Source organism: Trachurus japonicus, chromosome 20, assembly GCF_045865225.1.
Source record: "Trachurus japonicus isolate A0001 chromosome 20, Traja_1.0".
In the NCBI taxonomy this organism is placed as follows: domain Eukaryota; kingdom Metazoa; phylum Chordata; class Actinopteri; order Carangiformes; family Carangidae; genus Trachurus; species Trachurus japonicus.
In genome coordinates this window covers 26670682-26687296 of record NC_140926.1, presented here as the reverse complement: position 1 = coordinate 26687296, position 16615 = coordinate 26670682, and the positions used below count along the sequence as shown (strand labels likewise).

General features: G+C 43.7%; 1 protein-coding gene across 1 annotated transcript; it reads right to left on the bottom strand.

Annotated features, from left to right (window-relative positions):
- Positions 1–4857: 4857 nt before the first annotated feature.
- On the bottom strand, positions 4858–14063 carry LOC146967033 (clavesin-1-like). Its single transcript, XM_085763489.1, has 7 exons — positions 13697–14063; positions 8970–9140; positions 7320–7438; positions 6873–7047; positions 5670–5780; positions 5288–5520; positions 4858–5186 (listed from the first exon to the last, which is right to left on the bottom strand). The coding sequence occupies exons 1-7, from the start codon at positions 13793–13795 to the stop codon at positions 5108–5110; spliced, it is 987 nt and encodes a 328-aa protein (XP_085619615.1). The 5' UTR covers positions 13796–14063; the 3' UTR covers positions 4858–5107.
- Positions 14064–16615: the final 2552 nt, after the last annotated feature.

Here is a 16615-nt window from a genome sequence, read left to right as displayed (position 1 = left end):
CTAACACATTATATAGGCCTATATGTCCATTACACACCGAATGGGATGTTAAATCCCATGTCTTTATTTCTTCAGTTTATTTTAATAGTAATAATTATGACTAACATTCAGTGAAGACCTAAAAATCAGTATCTCCAAAATTGAAATATTGCAATGGTTTTTATTTTTTTAAAGCATTTTTAATATAGAAATGTTGGCCTTCTGAAAACTGTCCATCTATATGCACTCAATACTTGGTTGGGGTTGAACTACTGGAAATTGACTTTTCTGTGATATTGTTAATGGTGAGCCCCCCCCCCCCCCGCCAGACAATTCCTCTCTTTTTTGGTCCTGACCCGTTTGCATCCCTGCTAATAACTGAAACACAATCAGTCACGTCAGTAGACTCCTATGTGTAATGGAACCTAGTTCACCTCTACAGCAAATAGTCCGAACCTTAGTAACGACCTAGCAACAGAAATGATTTTCTAGTCCCAGATGAGTGAACTCTGAGCTGACGTTCATGTTTTAACGTGGTCTCGGACTTTCCCGAACTAAATCAACACTGCACAAATGATCGCCCAAGTTATAACAAAGATGCCGTTTTTTTCCTTTCACAGATGTAGCTTCTACAACCGCAAACTCGCATGTAAATGAAGTTATAGCGCCGTGTCGCCGACACAGCTGATAGAGAAAGACAAACGATTACTCCAGATTATTTAAAAGCCCAAAAGGCGCAAGCAAGAGAGAGAGGGAGAGAGAGAAACATACAGGTAATCACCTCCGTTTTATCCAATGAAATATTCAGCTCCAGGCCATATTTTAAAAACATATTCACCGCGATCACAACTCGTGTCTCTCCGACTTTGTAACGTTACACACATGGGAGGGAGACAATCCTCTCGAGTCGGCTGTAACGGGGAAGTTTACAATATATTAACAAAAAAAATATATATATATTGTTCTATAAATGTGACTTTGGCAGCTGACAGGAACACCCTACAGGAGGTCAATGTAGTTTGTGATTTATTTTCACGAGTAAATGACGTTTCTGAAAATAAAAGGGGGAAAATCCATGGTGCCATGGAAATGTATAAACAACATGACATGGCGAAGTAATATTTTCAGTGATGAGTCAGCCGTGCTGTAATTAAGCAATATTACCCGAGCACGGCAACTGGGTCTCGCGCGAGACTCCGGGAGACTTTGAATTAGATCGACTTTTACAAACATGTCGGCTTGCTTGAAGTAAATAAACTTCTCGGTGTATGTTTGAGTAGCCATCTGACGCTGTCTGTGGAAAAAAAATGCGGCTTTGAGGGCTGGAAACAGCCTAAACAGCGGAACTTACATCCACTCCCATTCATTGCTGCCGTGGCGATGCACGGACAGACGCAGCTACCGCAAAACAGGAGCGATTAAACTGAAAATCTTCAGATTCATTCTTTTAGACCTAAAATGATATGAAAATACACCCCTGAGTTGAATTCGCCTGGAATTGTCCTTTAATACAACTCAAAACAAAAGAGCTGAAGCTGCCGGAGCTGTGAAGGAAACCTCCACAGGTACCTTTGATTAACAGACAAACAAAAGGTCCAAACATGAAGTAAAAAGACAAAACGGTCTCTTCATCCTAGTAAAACTTAAAGCAGAAGTAAGCGATCCGGTCGTTTTGGCTAACTTCTTGTCAGCCAATGGAGTTAGCAGTCCCCGCCCTCGTCATGGATCTATTGGTCCTCGTCCCTACGTCACCACATTCACGCGCATCCCTTGACTGCACACACAGAGAGGACCGCCCCTTTATGCCGTTCTCTCTCCTCATTGGATAAAGGTTGTAGGATACAAGGAAAGTTTTCTCCTCGGCTTACAGCAGAGCAGAGTGACTGACAGACCCGTGTTTCAGACCAAACACTCTATAGAAGTGATTGCTGTCGGAAGATAGAACTATTTAAGACTTATATTAACACAAATATTCTGCTTACTTCTGCTTTAAACTTCACAGTCTTCATCAGCGGTTGTAACCCCTAACCCTCTAACCCAAAACCCATTGATGTTTTTTATTTATGTAATACCAAATCAGAACAGAAGTAACCTGAAGGCACTTTGTAGAGCCGTTCTAGACCGTCCAGAACTATGAGCTGACACTTGAAGAAGGGGGGGGATCCACCCCACAGTGTTACTGATCACATTCTCATTTTCCAGTGCACTATGTATAACTAGTGCTACCATGGCAGCATTAACAGCTGTCAAGAAGACGCATTATGAATCTGCTGGACTGGTCAGTTTGTGAAACCACCTCCTGTGGCTTAAAGTTTGAAGACAGAGTCAGGTTTGATGTGAACATCCAGAGCAGCTGCTGAATCCCATGGTGAGATGAATGAAGTCCAGTCTGTGTTTTGTTCCCAGAGGAAATTTCCAAATCTGAAATGTTTCTTTGTGTCTTGATGAGACGGTCTGTGTTGGTCAAAGTGCCTTTTTCATACTTTTAAAGAAACATTTTTATTTTCTGGATTCTTCAGAGCAGCACATTTCTCCTTGTTTTTATTACTGTTTTGATCAACACCATCAGCTGTCATATTCCATCATATACGATACAATCAATTTCACATTGAATTTCAAAGTAAAATCCTCACTGTTAAATAAAACATCACACAACCACATTGGTGTAAATGTTTACTTCTATACATTCATTGAAAGGAAATACATTACATTACAGTCAAGTGGAGATCAGATCACTGCTCAGTGTAGCCCTGATGATGAGTCAAACACACTGCAAAAAAATCACTGACTTGCCAAGTCACATGACAAATAATCTGTGTGATGTTGAGATATTTCTGAAGTGAAGATATCAACCTGCAGATTTTCAAATGTGATTTGATTCAAACGTATTTCTCTGACAGGATGTGAAGATAAATACACTTCAAATATCTCAGGTTAAGATTGGCCAAGTGTAGCACTTTTTTTTGCAGTGTAATAATACTAGTAGCAATAATATACAATCTTCAAATAAGTTAAATTCAACAAAACAATCTTTTCCTTCACTGCAGGAGAGGTTGAAGGTGAAGGTTTGGCATCCTGTGGTCTCACAGCATTTTGCAGAAAGAGAATTTCACCCTGGCAGAACAATGTTTCAAGTTTTCATGCAAGTTGTCCGGGTTACAGTGTTAGGTGTCTGTGGAGAAGTATGCAGTGCTTTTATTTTGAAATGTTTGTGCGAAGTTGGTCTAACTTGACATGATTTTTTGTCGTTTTACATGAAAGGAAAAAAAGTGGAAATTCTACCAAAGTGAAGTTTCCTCTGCATCTTCATTCCTTCCTTTAATAACTGATGTGTGTAAATGTTACTGCCTCCATCACATTTATTACTGTCAGATTAAAGTCCAAACACTTTAGATTCCTGTTGCACTACAAATTCAAATGTGAAGTAATGAAGTCATCCAGCAGGAGGTTTATCATTTTAAACCCACATTTTATAAACAATAATTCAACTTAATGTTTGTTGTAATTTATACTTGTTGGTGCAACTACATCCAAATGTTTCTTAACTATAGGTTTGATTGTGACTGCTTTGTCATGATGTCTTTTTTCTCAGTTTGAATATTGTTCAGTCAGACTTTGTGGTGTCTGGCTCGGCTCACAGTCACAGAAACGCTTCACATAGTAAACACATTAAAGTCCTGCTGGTTTCTGATAGAACTGATGACACCAGACGACACACGGGTGCAGTTCAGAGTCTGATGTTGGAACTGTTGTCGTCGCCATGGACATCAGGACAGGTGCTGCTGGCTGGAGAGGGGCTCAGGTGGGAGGCATTGGACGGCTCAGACAGGGCAGACTGTGTGTGTGTGTGTGTGTGTGTGTGTGTGTGTGTGTGTGTGTGTGTGTGTGTGTGTGTGTGTGTGTGTGTGTGTGTGTGTGTGTGTTCATGAAGTGTGTGTGTGTCCTGTTCATGAAGTTCAGTCACTCTTAAGTCAACATGACGAAAAGACACAAGTTATGTGTGTGTGTGTGGGGACACTATCCATGTAAGAACCGGTTCTCACAATCTTAGAGGGTTAAAGGATAATTACAATCTGGACCTTATTTCTAGCATAAAATATGATCCTTTTCTCCCCCAGATAACTTTGGTGTCATTACAAGTCGTTGTGATGAAATGAGCTCCGGCTGAGAGCCGCGTATATCCGTATAATGGAGTCTACAGGGCAGCAGAATGCAGCCTCTAAATAACACATTATCTGCAGAGAAACTCCTTCATTTCACCAATATTTAGTTCTGATAGGCTAGTGCTATTCCCCTCTGAGTCCGGGGTTAGCTGTTATCAACATCCGGGGTCTGTAGGTTGACCTACTGACCTCTGACCTGGATGATGTCATCTCCGACCGCGGTGCGGCGTGGCTAACTTGTGCTAATGCTACGGTTGGTTTCTGTGTGTTTCTGACTTGTCAGAACAAAATGAGCAGCTGGATGAAGTTCAGCTTCCACAGGCTTCCTCTCCTCAACCTGGACTCACTAAAGCTCCGGCTAGTTGAGATAAAAATGGACCCGAATGCCGAAGCAGAATGATTATTATCAGAATGAGCCGGGCAGCGGTCGGAGATGACATCATCCAGGTCAGAGGTCAGTAGGTCAACCTACAGACCCCGGATAACAGGTAACCCCAGACTCAGAGGGGAATAGCACTAGCCTATCAGAACTAAATATTGGTGAAATGAAGCAGTTTCTCTGCAGATAATAATGCCCTGTAGACTCCATTATACGGATATACGCGGCTCTTGGCTGGAGCTCATTTCATCACAACGACTTGTAATGACACCAAAGTTATCTGGGGGAGGAAATGGTTGTATTTTATGCTAGAAATAAGGTCCAGATTGTAAAAAACGGTAATTATCCTTTAAGACCTGGTTTCAGGGTTTAGGCTTAGGGGTTAGGAAACACACTGTCAGCGAGAGTCTTCACAACTATAGAAGGCCAACATGTGTGTGTGTCTGTGTGTGTGTGTCTGTGTGAGGTAAAGGGAAAAGGATGCTGTGTTGTCTTAGGGAGATGTGTCGCTGTGAATCTGTGCATGTATGTGTCGATGAAGCTTAGTATGCACCGTGTGTGTGTGTGTGTGTGTGTGAGTGAGTGCTCAGTCCAGTGCCAGTAGCGGCGTGCTGGTCTCCCTGTCTGTCTGCCGAAGAGTTCCTGGTTCAACTGCTGACTGAGACCTGAAACACACACACACACACGTTTGACAGTTCCACTAAACTGTTGTTTTTCTCCATGTGGAGACACAGCAGTACTTTGCAATAGCACATTTTCTCCCTACCTCTTCATCATCTCCTTGTCTCCTCCTCCTCCTCCTCCTCCACAGTTCTCCCTGACATGCAGGGCGTCGTAGGTCAGCGTGTACTCGGTCTCGTCGTTGTAGTCGGGTCCCAGTAGGGTTCTGGCCCAGATGCCCATGTCGTACGGCGGCAACGTCCCACCAAACTCCGACGGCAAACACTCGGGCTGGATGAGTTGGTGGAGGGAGTTCAGGTTGTTACCGTGGAGGAAGATCTGAGGGGGAGGAGAAGAGAGGAAGAAGAAGAGGTGAGAAAAACAAAGAAAACCAAAAAGAGAAAGTAGAGAAGGGTGTAAAGTGTGAACTGACAGAAGGAGAGAGGAGCAGTGTGTAAATTGTGTATGTAATGTATATGTGTCTTCACCCGTTTCCTCGTCTTGTCCTTGAGAAAGGGTTTGATGATGGTGTACATGGCATGAATGTACCACGGCTGATTCACAAAGTGGATTCCTCCAAACCGAGCAGGGAAACTGTCCTGAGGAGGAGACATCTGATCAGAGATCTACAACATCGGCCTCTCATGTCATCATTAATGAAGAGACCAACCTTCTGAGCTGTGCACTGGTGTTTCATCAGTAAACAAACTGAGAATAACACTCAGACTGAAAACTGAAGAACACATTGGTCTGTATTAGTGTTGCTACAGTTACAGGTAGAGTGAGTCAATCTCCATAGACTCCCATGTTAAAGGTACATTGTGTAGGAATTCCTCCCATCTAGCGTTGCGGTTGTATATCTCAAGCAACTCAATCGTATTCTTCATGCTGCATTCACGTGAAATTGGGCAGACGGCAGACGGACGACAGCTGCTGCACGTAACGGCATAAACAAGCCTCTATGTAAACAAGTGGTCCGTCAGCACCAGGCAAAACAATACACGTGACAACATGTTGTCATGGCGATGTGGTATTGTTGACCTGACCCACGTTTTACCGGCTTTCTCTGGACTTCTGTGACTAAAATGACATCTGGTTTGTTAGCGACGGCCGTCTGCCCGACTGCAGGTGAATGCAGCATCAGTGTAACGCTCCATTCCTCCTCACTGCGTTACCGCGGTGACTTTTCACAGACGCCACCTCCACCTGAGCCGACAGCTCCGGTGTCTCCGCTGAGTTTCCGTGGTTTCCTACCGTCACGCTGCCACTGAACGTAAAAACATGGAGACACCACATGGCAGCAGCACCGAGCTTACCCGCTCCATGGAGATATGAATGATATGAACGGCTCATTCAGAGCTGAAAGGAACACTTCACTTTGTTGATGGGGGGGATTACTGATTAATGAAAAACAGACTTTTGAACCAAATAATCGATTTTCCTGAATAGATAACAGGAGAAGTTACACAATGTCCAAATAAACAACAGAAACAACCACACAAACAGCCTGGTACACAAACAAAGTGTTGGTCTCTAGGTCATTTCCTCCTTCAGGGTGAACAAACAACGGCCACTTATTATTAGACTGTACATAACACAGCTGTTTTGTTCTATTTTAACGAAGGGGACTAATAAAAGATCTGGTCTGGTCTTGAGCCAGCTGCAGTTTAAGTCAGGGAGTGCACTCTTACCTGAAGGCCTTCAATAGCCAGTTTGAGGATGTTGGGCGTGAGCTTTGACGCCTGTTTGAAGGAGAAGTTGCTCCAGTCGATGATGAGGATGAATCCATTGATCTGGAGCTCTGGGTTTTCTATGAGGACCTCCAGGGAGAGCAGGATCGCTCGCAGGATGTCTGTGAATGAGTTCCTGGTGGAGGGAGGAGAAGGGAGGGGTTAGGACAACGTGTGTGTGTGTGTGTGTGTATTTTTTAGAAGCTAATCAATAGTTTAAGAGGGTGTGACGCCCCTTCATGCTTTAAGTGACTGGATTCAATAAACGGTTCCTGTATTTTTAGCAGTAAGTGCAGATGTGGCTCATTAGGCTTGTTGTGTGTCCGACAGTCAGAGTGTGTTTGTGTTTGTGTGTGTGTGTGTGTGTGTGTGTGTGTGTGTGTGTGTGTGTGTGTGTGTGTGTGTTACCTGCTCTGGTCCCAGTTGGATGCAAACAGGATAAGTATTTTTCGACCATGTTGATCTGGAGTCTCCAACACGCCTGGGAAACCGTCCATCAGCGCTCGCTTGATGCCAGGGTCATCTACCTGAAACACACACACACACACACTGTAAGCACACACTACATTGTCTTCTACAAGTGTGCAGACACTCAGACATTAGACCCATGAACAATGATCTGTGCTCTAACAGCCTGTTGATGCAGGATTTTGCTCTATTGTTCCAGTCCAACATGTCATCCTCTCTCTCTTTATCTGAATTACTCTAAGACCAAAACACTTCATAATTAAAACCTGCAGGGAGGAAATGTGTTTTAATGTCAGAGGCCGTACTACTGATGTCTTGTCAACTTGTTGATGTTTTCTGAACGTACAGTGTGTTTGTGTAGCTGCAGTGTGTTGAGCTTTCAGGGTCACGTACGTTACTTAAAGGGATAGTTAACCCAAAATTGAAATTTCACTCATTATCTACTCACCCTCATGTCGACTAAGGGCTGGGAGAAGTTTTTTTTCGTCAAATTTGGACGAACCGGGAAGAGGACAGACCCTGGTTTGTCCAAATTTGACGAACTGGGAAGAGGAGCTTCGAGAAGCTTCCGCTACAAACAAGCTTGAAATAGACTTATTACATTTTTTTCGGGACAATTTCGCATTTCGGGGCTTCAATACAAGACGGACATTACATACGAGCAGCATGGAGGTATTTGGATGTTTTTTGGTGTGTCTTTTTGTTACGAAGACAGTTGGTAGGTATCCATTTGCAACCGTTATATGGACATGCACTGCTACGCCGAGACCCCCTGTAACTCAGAGAAGCCACGGAGGACTCTGAAACTTCTCCCAGCCCTTAGTCCACATGAGGGTGAGTAGATAATGAGTTTCAATTTCAATTTTGGGTGACCTATCCCTTTAACACTTCATAGCGGTTACTCAAGACGGCCCTCGAGGACATCAGTCTTAGTTCCAAAACTTTGAGGAAACCTGAGGTTTAAGTTCCAGTAAAGACCCATGCAGTGGACTAGAATAGGAAAAACACCATGTCCAGGCTGCTAACAAGATCAAACTGGAGAAATATCCAGGTGTGTGTATAATTACATGGTCACTGAAGGCTCATTAAAGGAGACATATTCTGTCCCTTTTCCACAAATTAAAATAGTCCCCAGGTGTCTTAAAGACATGTCTGTGACATGCTTTGGTCATAATCCCCCAAGGATCAAACATCACAGCTCTTTTCATCCTCTCTAAACAGCCCTGTTCAGAACGGCTGCTTTCAGTGTCTGTCCCTTTAAATGCAAATGAACCACTGCTTGCCCCGCCCCTTCTACTGCTACCAGATAGGGGTGGGGTTATGAAAATTAGAAAACTAGTTACATCACTGGAAGACATCTGAAGGAACAGCTCATAAAACCACATGGATTTCAACCTAGAGAGTCTGAACATTACTGATTTTTTTGTCAGTTCTCACATTTTGGGGCCAGAAGGCAAGACAAACACCAAGAGCCTTCAAAGAATTATTTCCATAATATGTCCCCTTTAAATGTAATTGAGCCAACTTGTGTGTGGGCCTTATTGTTGTGACATATTGGATTCAGATTCAAAATCAGGACCAGAGACAGACCTTGAAGCTCTGGAACATGTCGAGGTTCTGCTGTCTGAACTGGAAATACTGGGCCAGCAGCCTGAACGTCTCCACTTGGTCAAACTTTCTGGCTCTCAGGAAGCGGAGGATGAAGTCGTCGTCCGTCCGCAGGAACCCAATGTCGGGCCGCGTCACAATCATGTCCCGAACCTGATTCAGAAGCCCAGAAGTGAACACATGTGAGAAGTTAGAACTCACCTTGGATTAATGCTCATGTTTACAGTGAACAGCAGTCAGATAAAAAAAAACAACAACTTTGATTTCATGGTTCATTAATAGTCTGACAAGATTGTAGAATAATAATTAAACAGTGCTCAGACTGATGATCATCAATCATCCACAAAGTAAAAATGTTAGCCTTGTCACACATTTACATTTATATTCATAGTGGTTCAATCTGAGTCACAGCAGAGGAGAATCCCCCGTTCCACCTGACCAACAGCACAAACCTGAGGTCATGATGAAATGTTCAAGTGTCTAGCAGAGAGACAGAGCTGGAGAGTGAGACAGAGCACAGCAGAGCTGAATCTGGAACATCAGTTTGTTGTCCATCAATGATGTCTCATACTCATGCCCATGTGTCAGTGTTGTGGTTGACTGCTGGTTTAAGTTTTAAGGTAGCCTATACACATCAGTGGCGGCTGGTGACTGAAAAAATTGGGGAGGACAGGATCAAGGAACACCAGTCCACGGCGTCATGTTATTTTATACTAGTTGACTGGCTCTCCCTACCTTCTTATAGGCTTATTCAATGAAAATTAAACAATGTCTTACAAGATTTCTTAAAAACAACATAATTTTATTCAATCCTACACAGGCCTAATGAAAAAGACAGAGCATTTATCATGGATGTGGGATGTAAAAAAAAACAAAAAAACAAAGTTATTCAGTGACTAGCCCTAAGCTGGCTTTGACCCCAGAACATCTGCACCGTAGGTGACGATGTTAACCGCTTCACCAAGAGCCCTATATGCAGGTTGCAGGTTGCAGGTTGATTAGCAAGTCTTTTATGGGTGAGTGAGTTTACCGTCAGTACTGTTAACCACCACACGCTGTCACTTCTCCTTACTGGTACCTCCTGACTGCTTCTCTCTGATATCTACCAACAGTTTATCCAGAAATCTGCTGATATTTCCTTTCAAATCGATGCCACTATCGCTGAAAACTCCGTATTTCTTGTGCTAGGAACAGCATGAACAGCACGGCTGGGAGTGAAAGTTTGGCGCACATAGGATTTTCTTCCATAAAAGAGATTAAAAATATATTATAAATGATTTGGTAAAGGTTTATCTCAACCAGTTACTCTTTCTTAAAAATATGTTGAGCTTCCTCTGGCCTCTCAAAAATAGAGGAGGACCAACCTCCTCTGCCTCTATGGACCAGCCTCCACTGACATGGTTCCTTTTTTTAACCAGATTTTAGTTATCAGATGTGGATCTTAATTTAAAAGAGAAACAGGCAGAGTAAATGTCCTGTCCTGTGTCCACTGATGACAGAATGAATCTCTGATTTCTAAGATATTTCTACTGGTTTTAATCTTGCTCTGTGTGCTACAATCACAACACATGTCAGCAGCCGTCTCTGCTCCCAGCTCCACCCCTAGTCTTCATTCAGTGTTTTAACGGCTCTTAACATAGTGTCTGTTTGGCTTTCTGAATTCATTGAATACTAATCTACAGTAATCTAATCTAATCTAACTGTGAAAATTGTGTCAGGTGAAGATGGAACAGGATTCAGTTGGTCACTTGTTGCACCACATAAGGTTGAAAACAAGAATCTGGATTGATGTTTGACAGGTCATGGTTCATTTGCCGGTCACATGAGGGTCACACACACACTCATTAGGGAAGTAGCCGCAGACCGTCAGGCCTGATGAAAAGTGGAGTGACATGAGCTTTTCTCTGCTCGTTGAAGATCAGACACGCTGCCACATTTTCTGGACCATGTTCAGAGGTTTGTAGTGAGCGTGCTGGCAGCGCTGTGAGAGGGATGCCACAACGAGAGGCCAGCCGAGTGTCTCCAAGGAGCCGAGCGGCACACTCACTCCGACACATCAGGCAGCTGAAGCTCCAACATCCATTCTGAGATGTCACAATTTTTACTGTATTTTGATAAAACAAATTCATAGGTGCAGTAATTTCCACCTTAACCAGGAGTCTACTTGCACTCAGTCTCCACTTTATTAGGAACAGTCAACTTTAAGTCTGACTCAACAGCCCTGCAGTGGAGTCTCCCTCATCAAGGTGATCATTAGTTTGTGTTTAGTGAATGTGACATATCTCTGCTGTTGAACACACCCTCGCTGATATAAATGTGGTTGGTGGACAAAATAAAGAACAGCTGTCAGTTAAATGCTATACAACTGAACAGCATCACAAACTGCTACTTCTAAGTTTTAAATCAACATATCAGAACATTAAAAAAAACTAGGACTTATTACAGGACTATGTAAAGTCTCCCTTCTCAATAATATGCTGCATGACATTCATCATACTGTATGAGCTCAAACCTCATAAACACTTACTTGCCTCCTGTGTTTTATTGGAAGTGTTGATCCATAAGAAACACATACTAACAAATCAGAAGAGAGGAGGCTGTAAACCTTTCTGCTTGGCTCACTGACACTCCGAGCCTACCAAATCCTGCGAGACTGGTGGGTCCAGGAGGGTGGGGCTTGGGGCATGGATGGAAGTATTGTGACTGGTTTGTTGTGACATCACAAAGTGACAGGAAGTCCTGACGGCTGGTTTTAGGACTCAGTTGAATACAGGCTGTGTGCATTTCTCTATGGACTGAGGCTTTGATACTTTCACAGTATTAATATAGAACCTAGAGCTGCTTTATAATCACACTACACATGGACATCTACCTTTATACTGTATGGAGCTTTAAAGCAGAAGTAAGCGATATTTTTGTGTTAATATAAGTCTTAAATAGTTATATCTTCCGACAGCAATCACTTACATAGAGTTTTTGGACCGAAACATGGGTCTCTCAGTCACTCTGCTCTGCTCTGAGCCGAGGAGAAAACTTTTCTCGTATCCTACAAGTTTTATCCAATGAGGAGAGAGAACGGCATGAAGGGCTGTGTGTGCAGCCAAGAGATGCGCCTGAATGTGGTGACGTAGGGACGAGGACCAATAGATCCATGACGGGGGCGGGGGCTGCTAACTCTATCGGCTGACAAGACGTTATGGTGCGTTCAAGGCAACCCGTAACTCGTGTTTTTCCGACCTGTGAAGTCATACCAGTTCGATCTGGTACGAGTTCACGGGTCAGAGTGGCCGTTATAGTGACTTTCACAGGTAAAACAGGTCGGAAAAACACGAGTGGGTTGCCGGGAACGCTACAAAGTCGTAAGTCGTGACTTGAAGCTGTAATTTACGGTTTCAAAAGCCTGCCTGGAACGCAGCATTAGCCAAAACGACCGGATCGCTTACTTCTGCTTTAAAGGAATAGTTCACCAAAGTGACTCACCCTCATGCTGATGAATACTCCAGAGTAGTTTTTTATTCCTCAAAGTGCATCTGGAGACCCGGGAGGCCGGTTCATAGTCCAACCAAAACTTTATATGAGTAATAGGGCCCGACACAAAAAGTCCATAAAACTACACAAAAACCATTTAATATTCCTCCACACTGCTCGTCCACTGCAATCCAAGTGTCCTGAAGGGATATAGTCCAGACAGAGTTTACTGGAAACAACGTCATTTTGGACATTTTTACAGCCTAAACAGTCCTGTGTTGAATTTGCCTGAGGCGCATTCACGTGACACACACGGACGTGACCGGACTTGCCTAAATGACGTTGTTTCCAGTAAACTCTGGACTATATCCCTTTAGGACACTTGGATTGCCGTGGACGAGCAGTGTGGAGGAATATTAAATGTTTTTTATGTAGTTTTATGGACTGTTTGTGTCGGGCATGATGCATGTGTGTATCACGTGAACGCGAGAGCGCGCCGCAGGCAAATTCAATACAGGACTGTTTAGGCTGTAAAAATGTCCTAAAAGACGTTGTTTCGCATAAACTCTGGATTATACTCTCTGCGTCACTTTGCAGTGACAAGCAGTGTGGAGGAATATTAAATGTTTTTTATGGACGTTTTTGTGTCGGCCCTATTACTCTCTTTTTTTTGTATATATTTTTGGGCATTTTTGCCTTTTTTTAATTTTATTTGACAGCACATAGTGAGATAGACAGGAAAGGGGGAGGCAGAGAGAGGGGGAATGACACGCAGGAAAGGTCTGCCCGACGCGGGATTCGAACCGGGGACGCCTGCGTTGAGGACTGTAGCCTCTACATGGGGCGGCCGCTTTAACCACTGCGCCACGCGCCACCCCGGCCCTATTACTCTCATATAAAGTTTTGGTTGGACTATGAACCGGCCTCCCGAGTCTCCAGATGCACTTTGAGGAATAAAAAACTACTCTGGAGTATTCATCAGCATGAGGGTGAGTCACAAATGACTGAATTTAATTTTTTGATGAACTATTCCTTTAATACAAACAGATACCTTTATACTGTATGGAGCTTTAATACAAACGTCTACTTTTTTACTGTATGGGACCTTTAATCAAAACATCAGAAAAAACTAGGGTTAGAACATTAACACTGAAACACTCTGAGCTCAGGTAGAGATGTCTCCAACAGAGAGTTTGATAAAGTGTTGTGTGTGCAGACAGGTGTGTGCCGTAGCTGTGTACCTGCTGGATATCCTGGTGCAGAGTGTCTGGGTTTTCATTCAGCTCTAAACGAGCTTTCTCTGTCGTCTCGGAGCTCAGGCCAGCGTGGAGGTGTGTCATCTTGATGTTGCCCTTTTCCTTGGGTCCTATATGAGCTCCTGTACCATCAGCAGTCCCACAGATCAACGAGTCACTCTGTTTTGAACTCCTTTAGTGTCCAAGTAGTTGTGTGATCTTCAAAGATGTAGTTGAACTTTTTAGAATCCAAACGATCCGACAGTATACGTTTGTTGTTCAGTCTTTCGTGGCTCAGTTGTTTAAACAATTAGTTTGAGACGTGTGTTAGCAAAAGAAGTGTTTGCCCTTCTTAACTGTAACACAATCTTACGTGCTGTCTGTGTTTGTGATATCTTCGATGTCACATTTACAAAAAGCAGCAGTGGAGAAACGGCTGGTTCTCCTGCAGTGTTTACAGGTGTTATGTCAGTAAGGGACAATCATGGTCATCTTTAGTCTGTAAATGCACTGCACCTTCACTGGTGTTTTTTTTTTTCTTCTTCAATGGATTTGAAATAGCTGGATTATCATCAAAGAGAAACAAACAGCCTATGAACTGTCACCACTCTTTTCTGATACATTGTCAGCGCTTCAAAAACTGAAAGTCCTTGCACTTTGGTTATCACTCAAAATGTCCAGTCTGTCTCAGGCTTTCAGAAAATATCAGTCATGGCAGACACATGTGGCCTAATAAGGAAAAGATACTTCTGTCATTTTCTGCAGCCAACTTCCTTTTTGTCCTAATTGTCTTCCTGCTGAGCATCTCACAGCTCCCTCCTCCTCCTGAGCTTGGTCATGGTGTTTGGTGGCGGCAGATTTTGGTTTCAGGCTCATCAGTCGGCGTGATGGACTGTCTGCATCGTCATGATGAGGTCGGCTTAATACAAACAAGTCCTGCTGGCAGTGGCCCCTCGGTCAGACGTCAGAGTTCAGTTAAGGCAGCTCGGTCTGACGTGGGACTCCTCAACCTACTAGAGAGGAGAGACAACAAGTCCATGACATTCTGTTAAATAATAATACAGCATTAAGGTATGATGTCATAGAGATACGTACGACTAAGACTCAAGACATCCTACGCAGACAAAAGTTAGGCTACTACAAAACAGACACTAATCTACCAAGGAAGACACAAATGGACCACCACCATTTGGATGGTCGTATTGTGCAGACATATTCTCATTAATAATATTAACTCTGGTGATCCTCTGATATTTCATACATCACAGACACCAGGTCCATATTTTAATCGTGTTTCCTTCTTAGCCTGCAACTCAACCTCACCAGTTTAACTGAGGTTGCTGCTGGTTGCTGCAGATGATGAGTAAAGTTCTTTATCTTTTATGGGGGTTGGTCAGACCATCAGTTGACCCCTTACCCGACCATTACACCCCTCCCCCCGACCCCAACTCGTCCCCATCTGCCGTTCCCATTAATTGTATCAGATGTGTCCCAATCGCTCTGTCCACAGAGACTGCATAATGAAAGAGCACAGACACTTAAAGGTCCCACGGGGCTGGATTTTACTGAGCTATTTCCCACTCAGATGAAACATAACGGAGAAAGCAAAAAAAACAAAAAACAAAAACTGAGCAGCCTGGATGTTAGTGCACGATGGGATGCTATCTGAAGAGAGATGTTTGAATATAACATGGAGCCCAGAGTCCCTCAGATTGATTCAAATAGTGAATTTCCTGTCAGATGAATGATCAAAGTGACCGCTGTGATGTGGCAGTGTGCAGCTCCATCAGATGTCCTCCCTCCCTGGCAGGTAAAGACTGGAGAGCATCCTCCCTCTGTCAACACATCCAGCCCTGTCTGACTATTCTAGTTTTATTCTGAGGTGTAGTAGTGATATCTGAATACTCACCGTGGAGCGACCTGCTAGGTGTGCTGGTTCGATCCCGGCCGTCCTGGCTGGCCCGACGGCCCTCCGGTGGTGGAGCTGCTGATGCTGAGGACGGTGGTGGTGGTGGTGGCCATCGGCATCCCGCGGACAAAAGAGATCCCCGTCCAAATTAAAAACCAATGCAGCAGGAAATAAAAAAGAATTTTAAAAACCACTAAAGGCGTCAGAGATGGTTAAACCCTGCCCTTGTAGATGCGTATGGGCATCGTAACATGTGAGGAGGAGGAGGAGGAGGAGGAGGAGGAGGAGGAGGAGGAGGAGGAGGAGAGGAGAGGGAGGAGGGATGCGATTTCACTTTGTGCTCAGAAGACGTCAGGATGCTCCCAAACTGTCAAGGCTTCAGAGTCAGCAGCAACTTTTCCGATCTGCACTTTCAAAATAAAATCCATAATGGTGATTGTGGTTCTCCGTGTGCATTTGCTAGAAACTACAGCAAGCCAGAGTGGTTATAACGCCTTACGGCAAGCAAAAAAATAGTCACAATTCGCCTCTTTCAGACGGCGTCTGACGTATTGTAGAGAGGTCTCTGGCCATATAGATTTAAACCGGTCCCACATATTCATAGACCAGTCCATCGTTTTATTTTGAAATCAGACTTTACAGGATGTCAGTTTACTGCGCGTGAACAATGACTGACTTGACTCACCTGGACGCTCCTCCTGCTTTTGTGACAGCAGCTAACGGCCGTGCGCGCTCACGAGGCAACCTGGACAGAGGTTGTACGCGCACACGCTGGTGCACGCATAGGCTGCTATGTTACAGCAGAGACGTTCTGGTTACAGCCAAGATGAAGTCAGGCCTAAATTTATTTTCCTTTACAATTGTTAATCATATTCACAGTCTATAAAACTAACCTTGGGTCACTTCTGTATTTAAATATGTTTTAAATACATTTTCATGATCAATTGATAACAGAAGTTCAATAATAGACCCTTATAAAAGAGCGTCGACCCTTTTATTGTGAAAGCTGAGAGTGA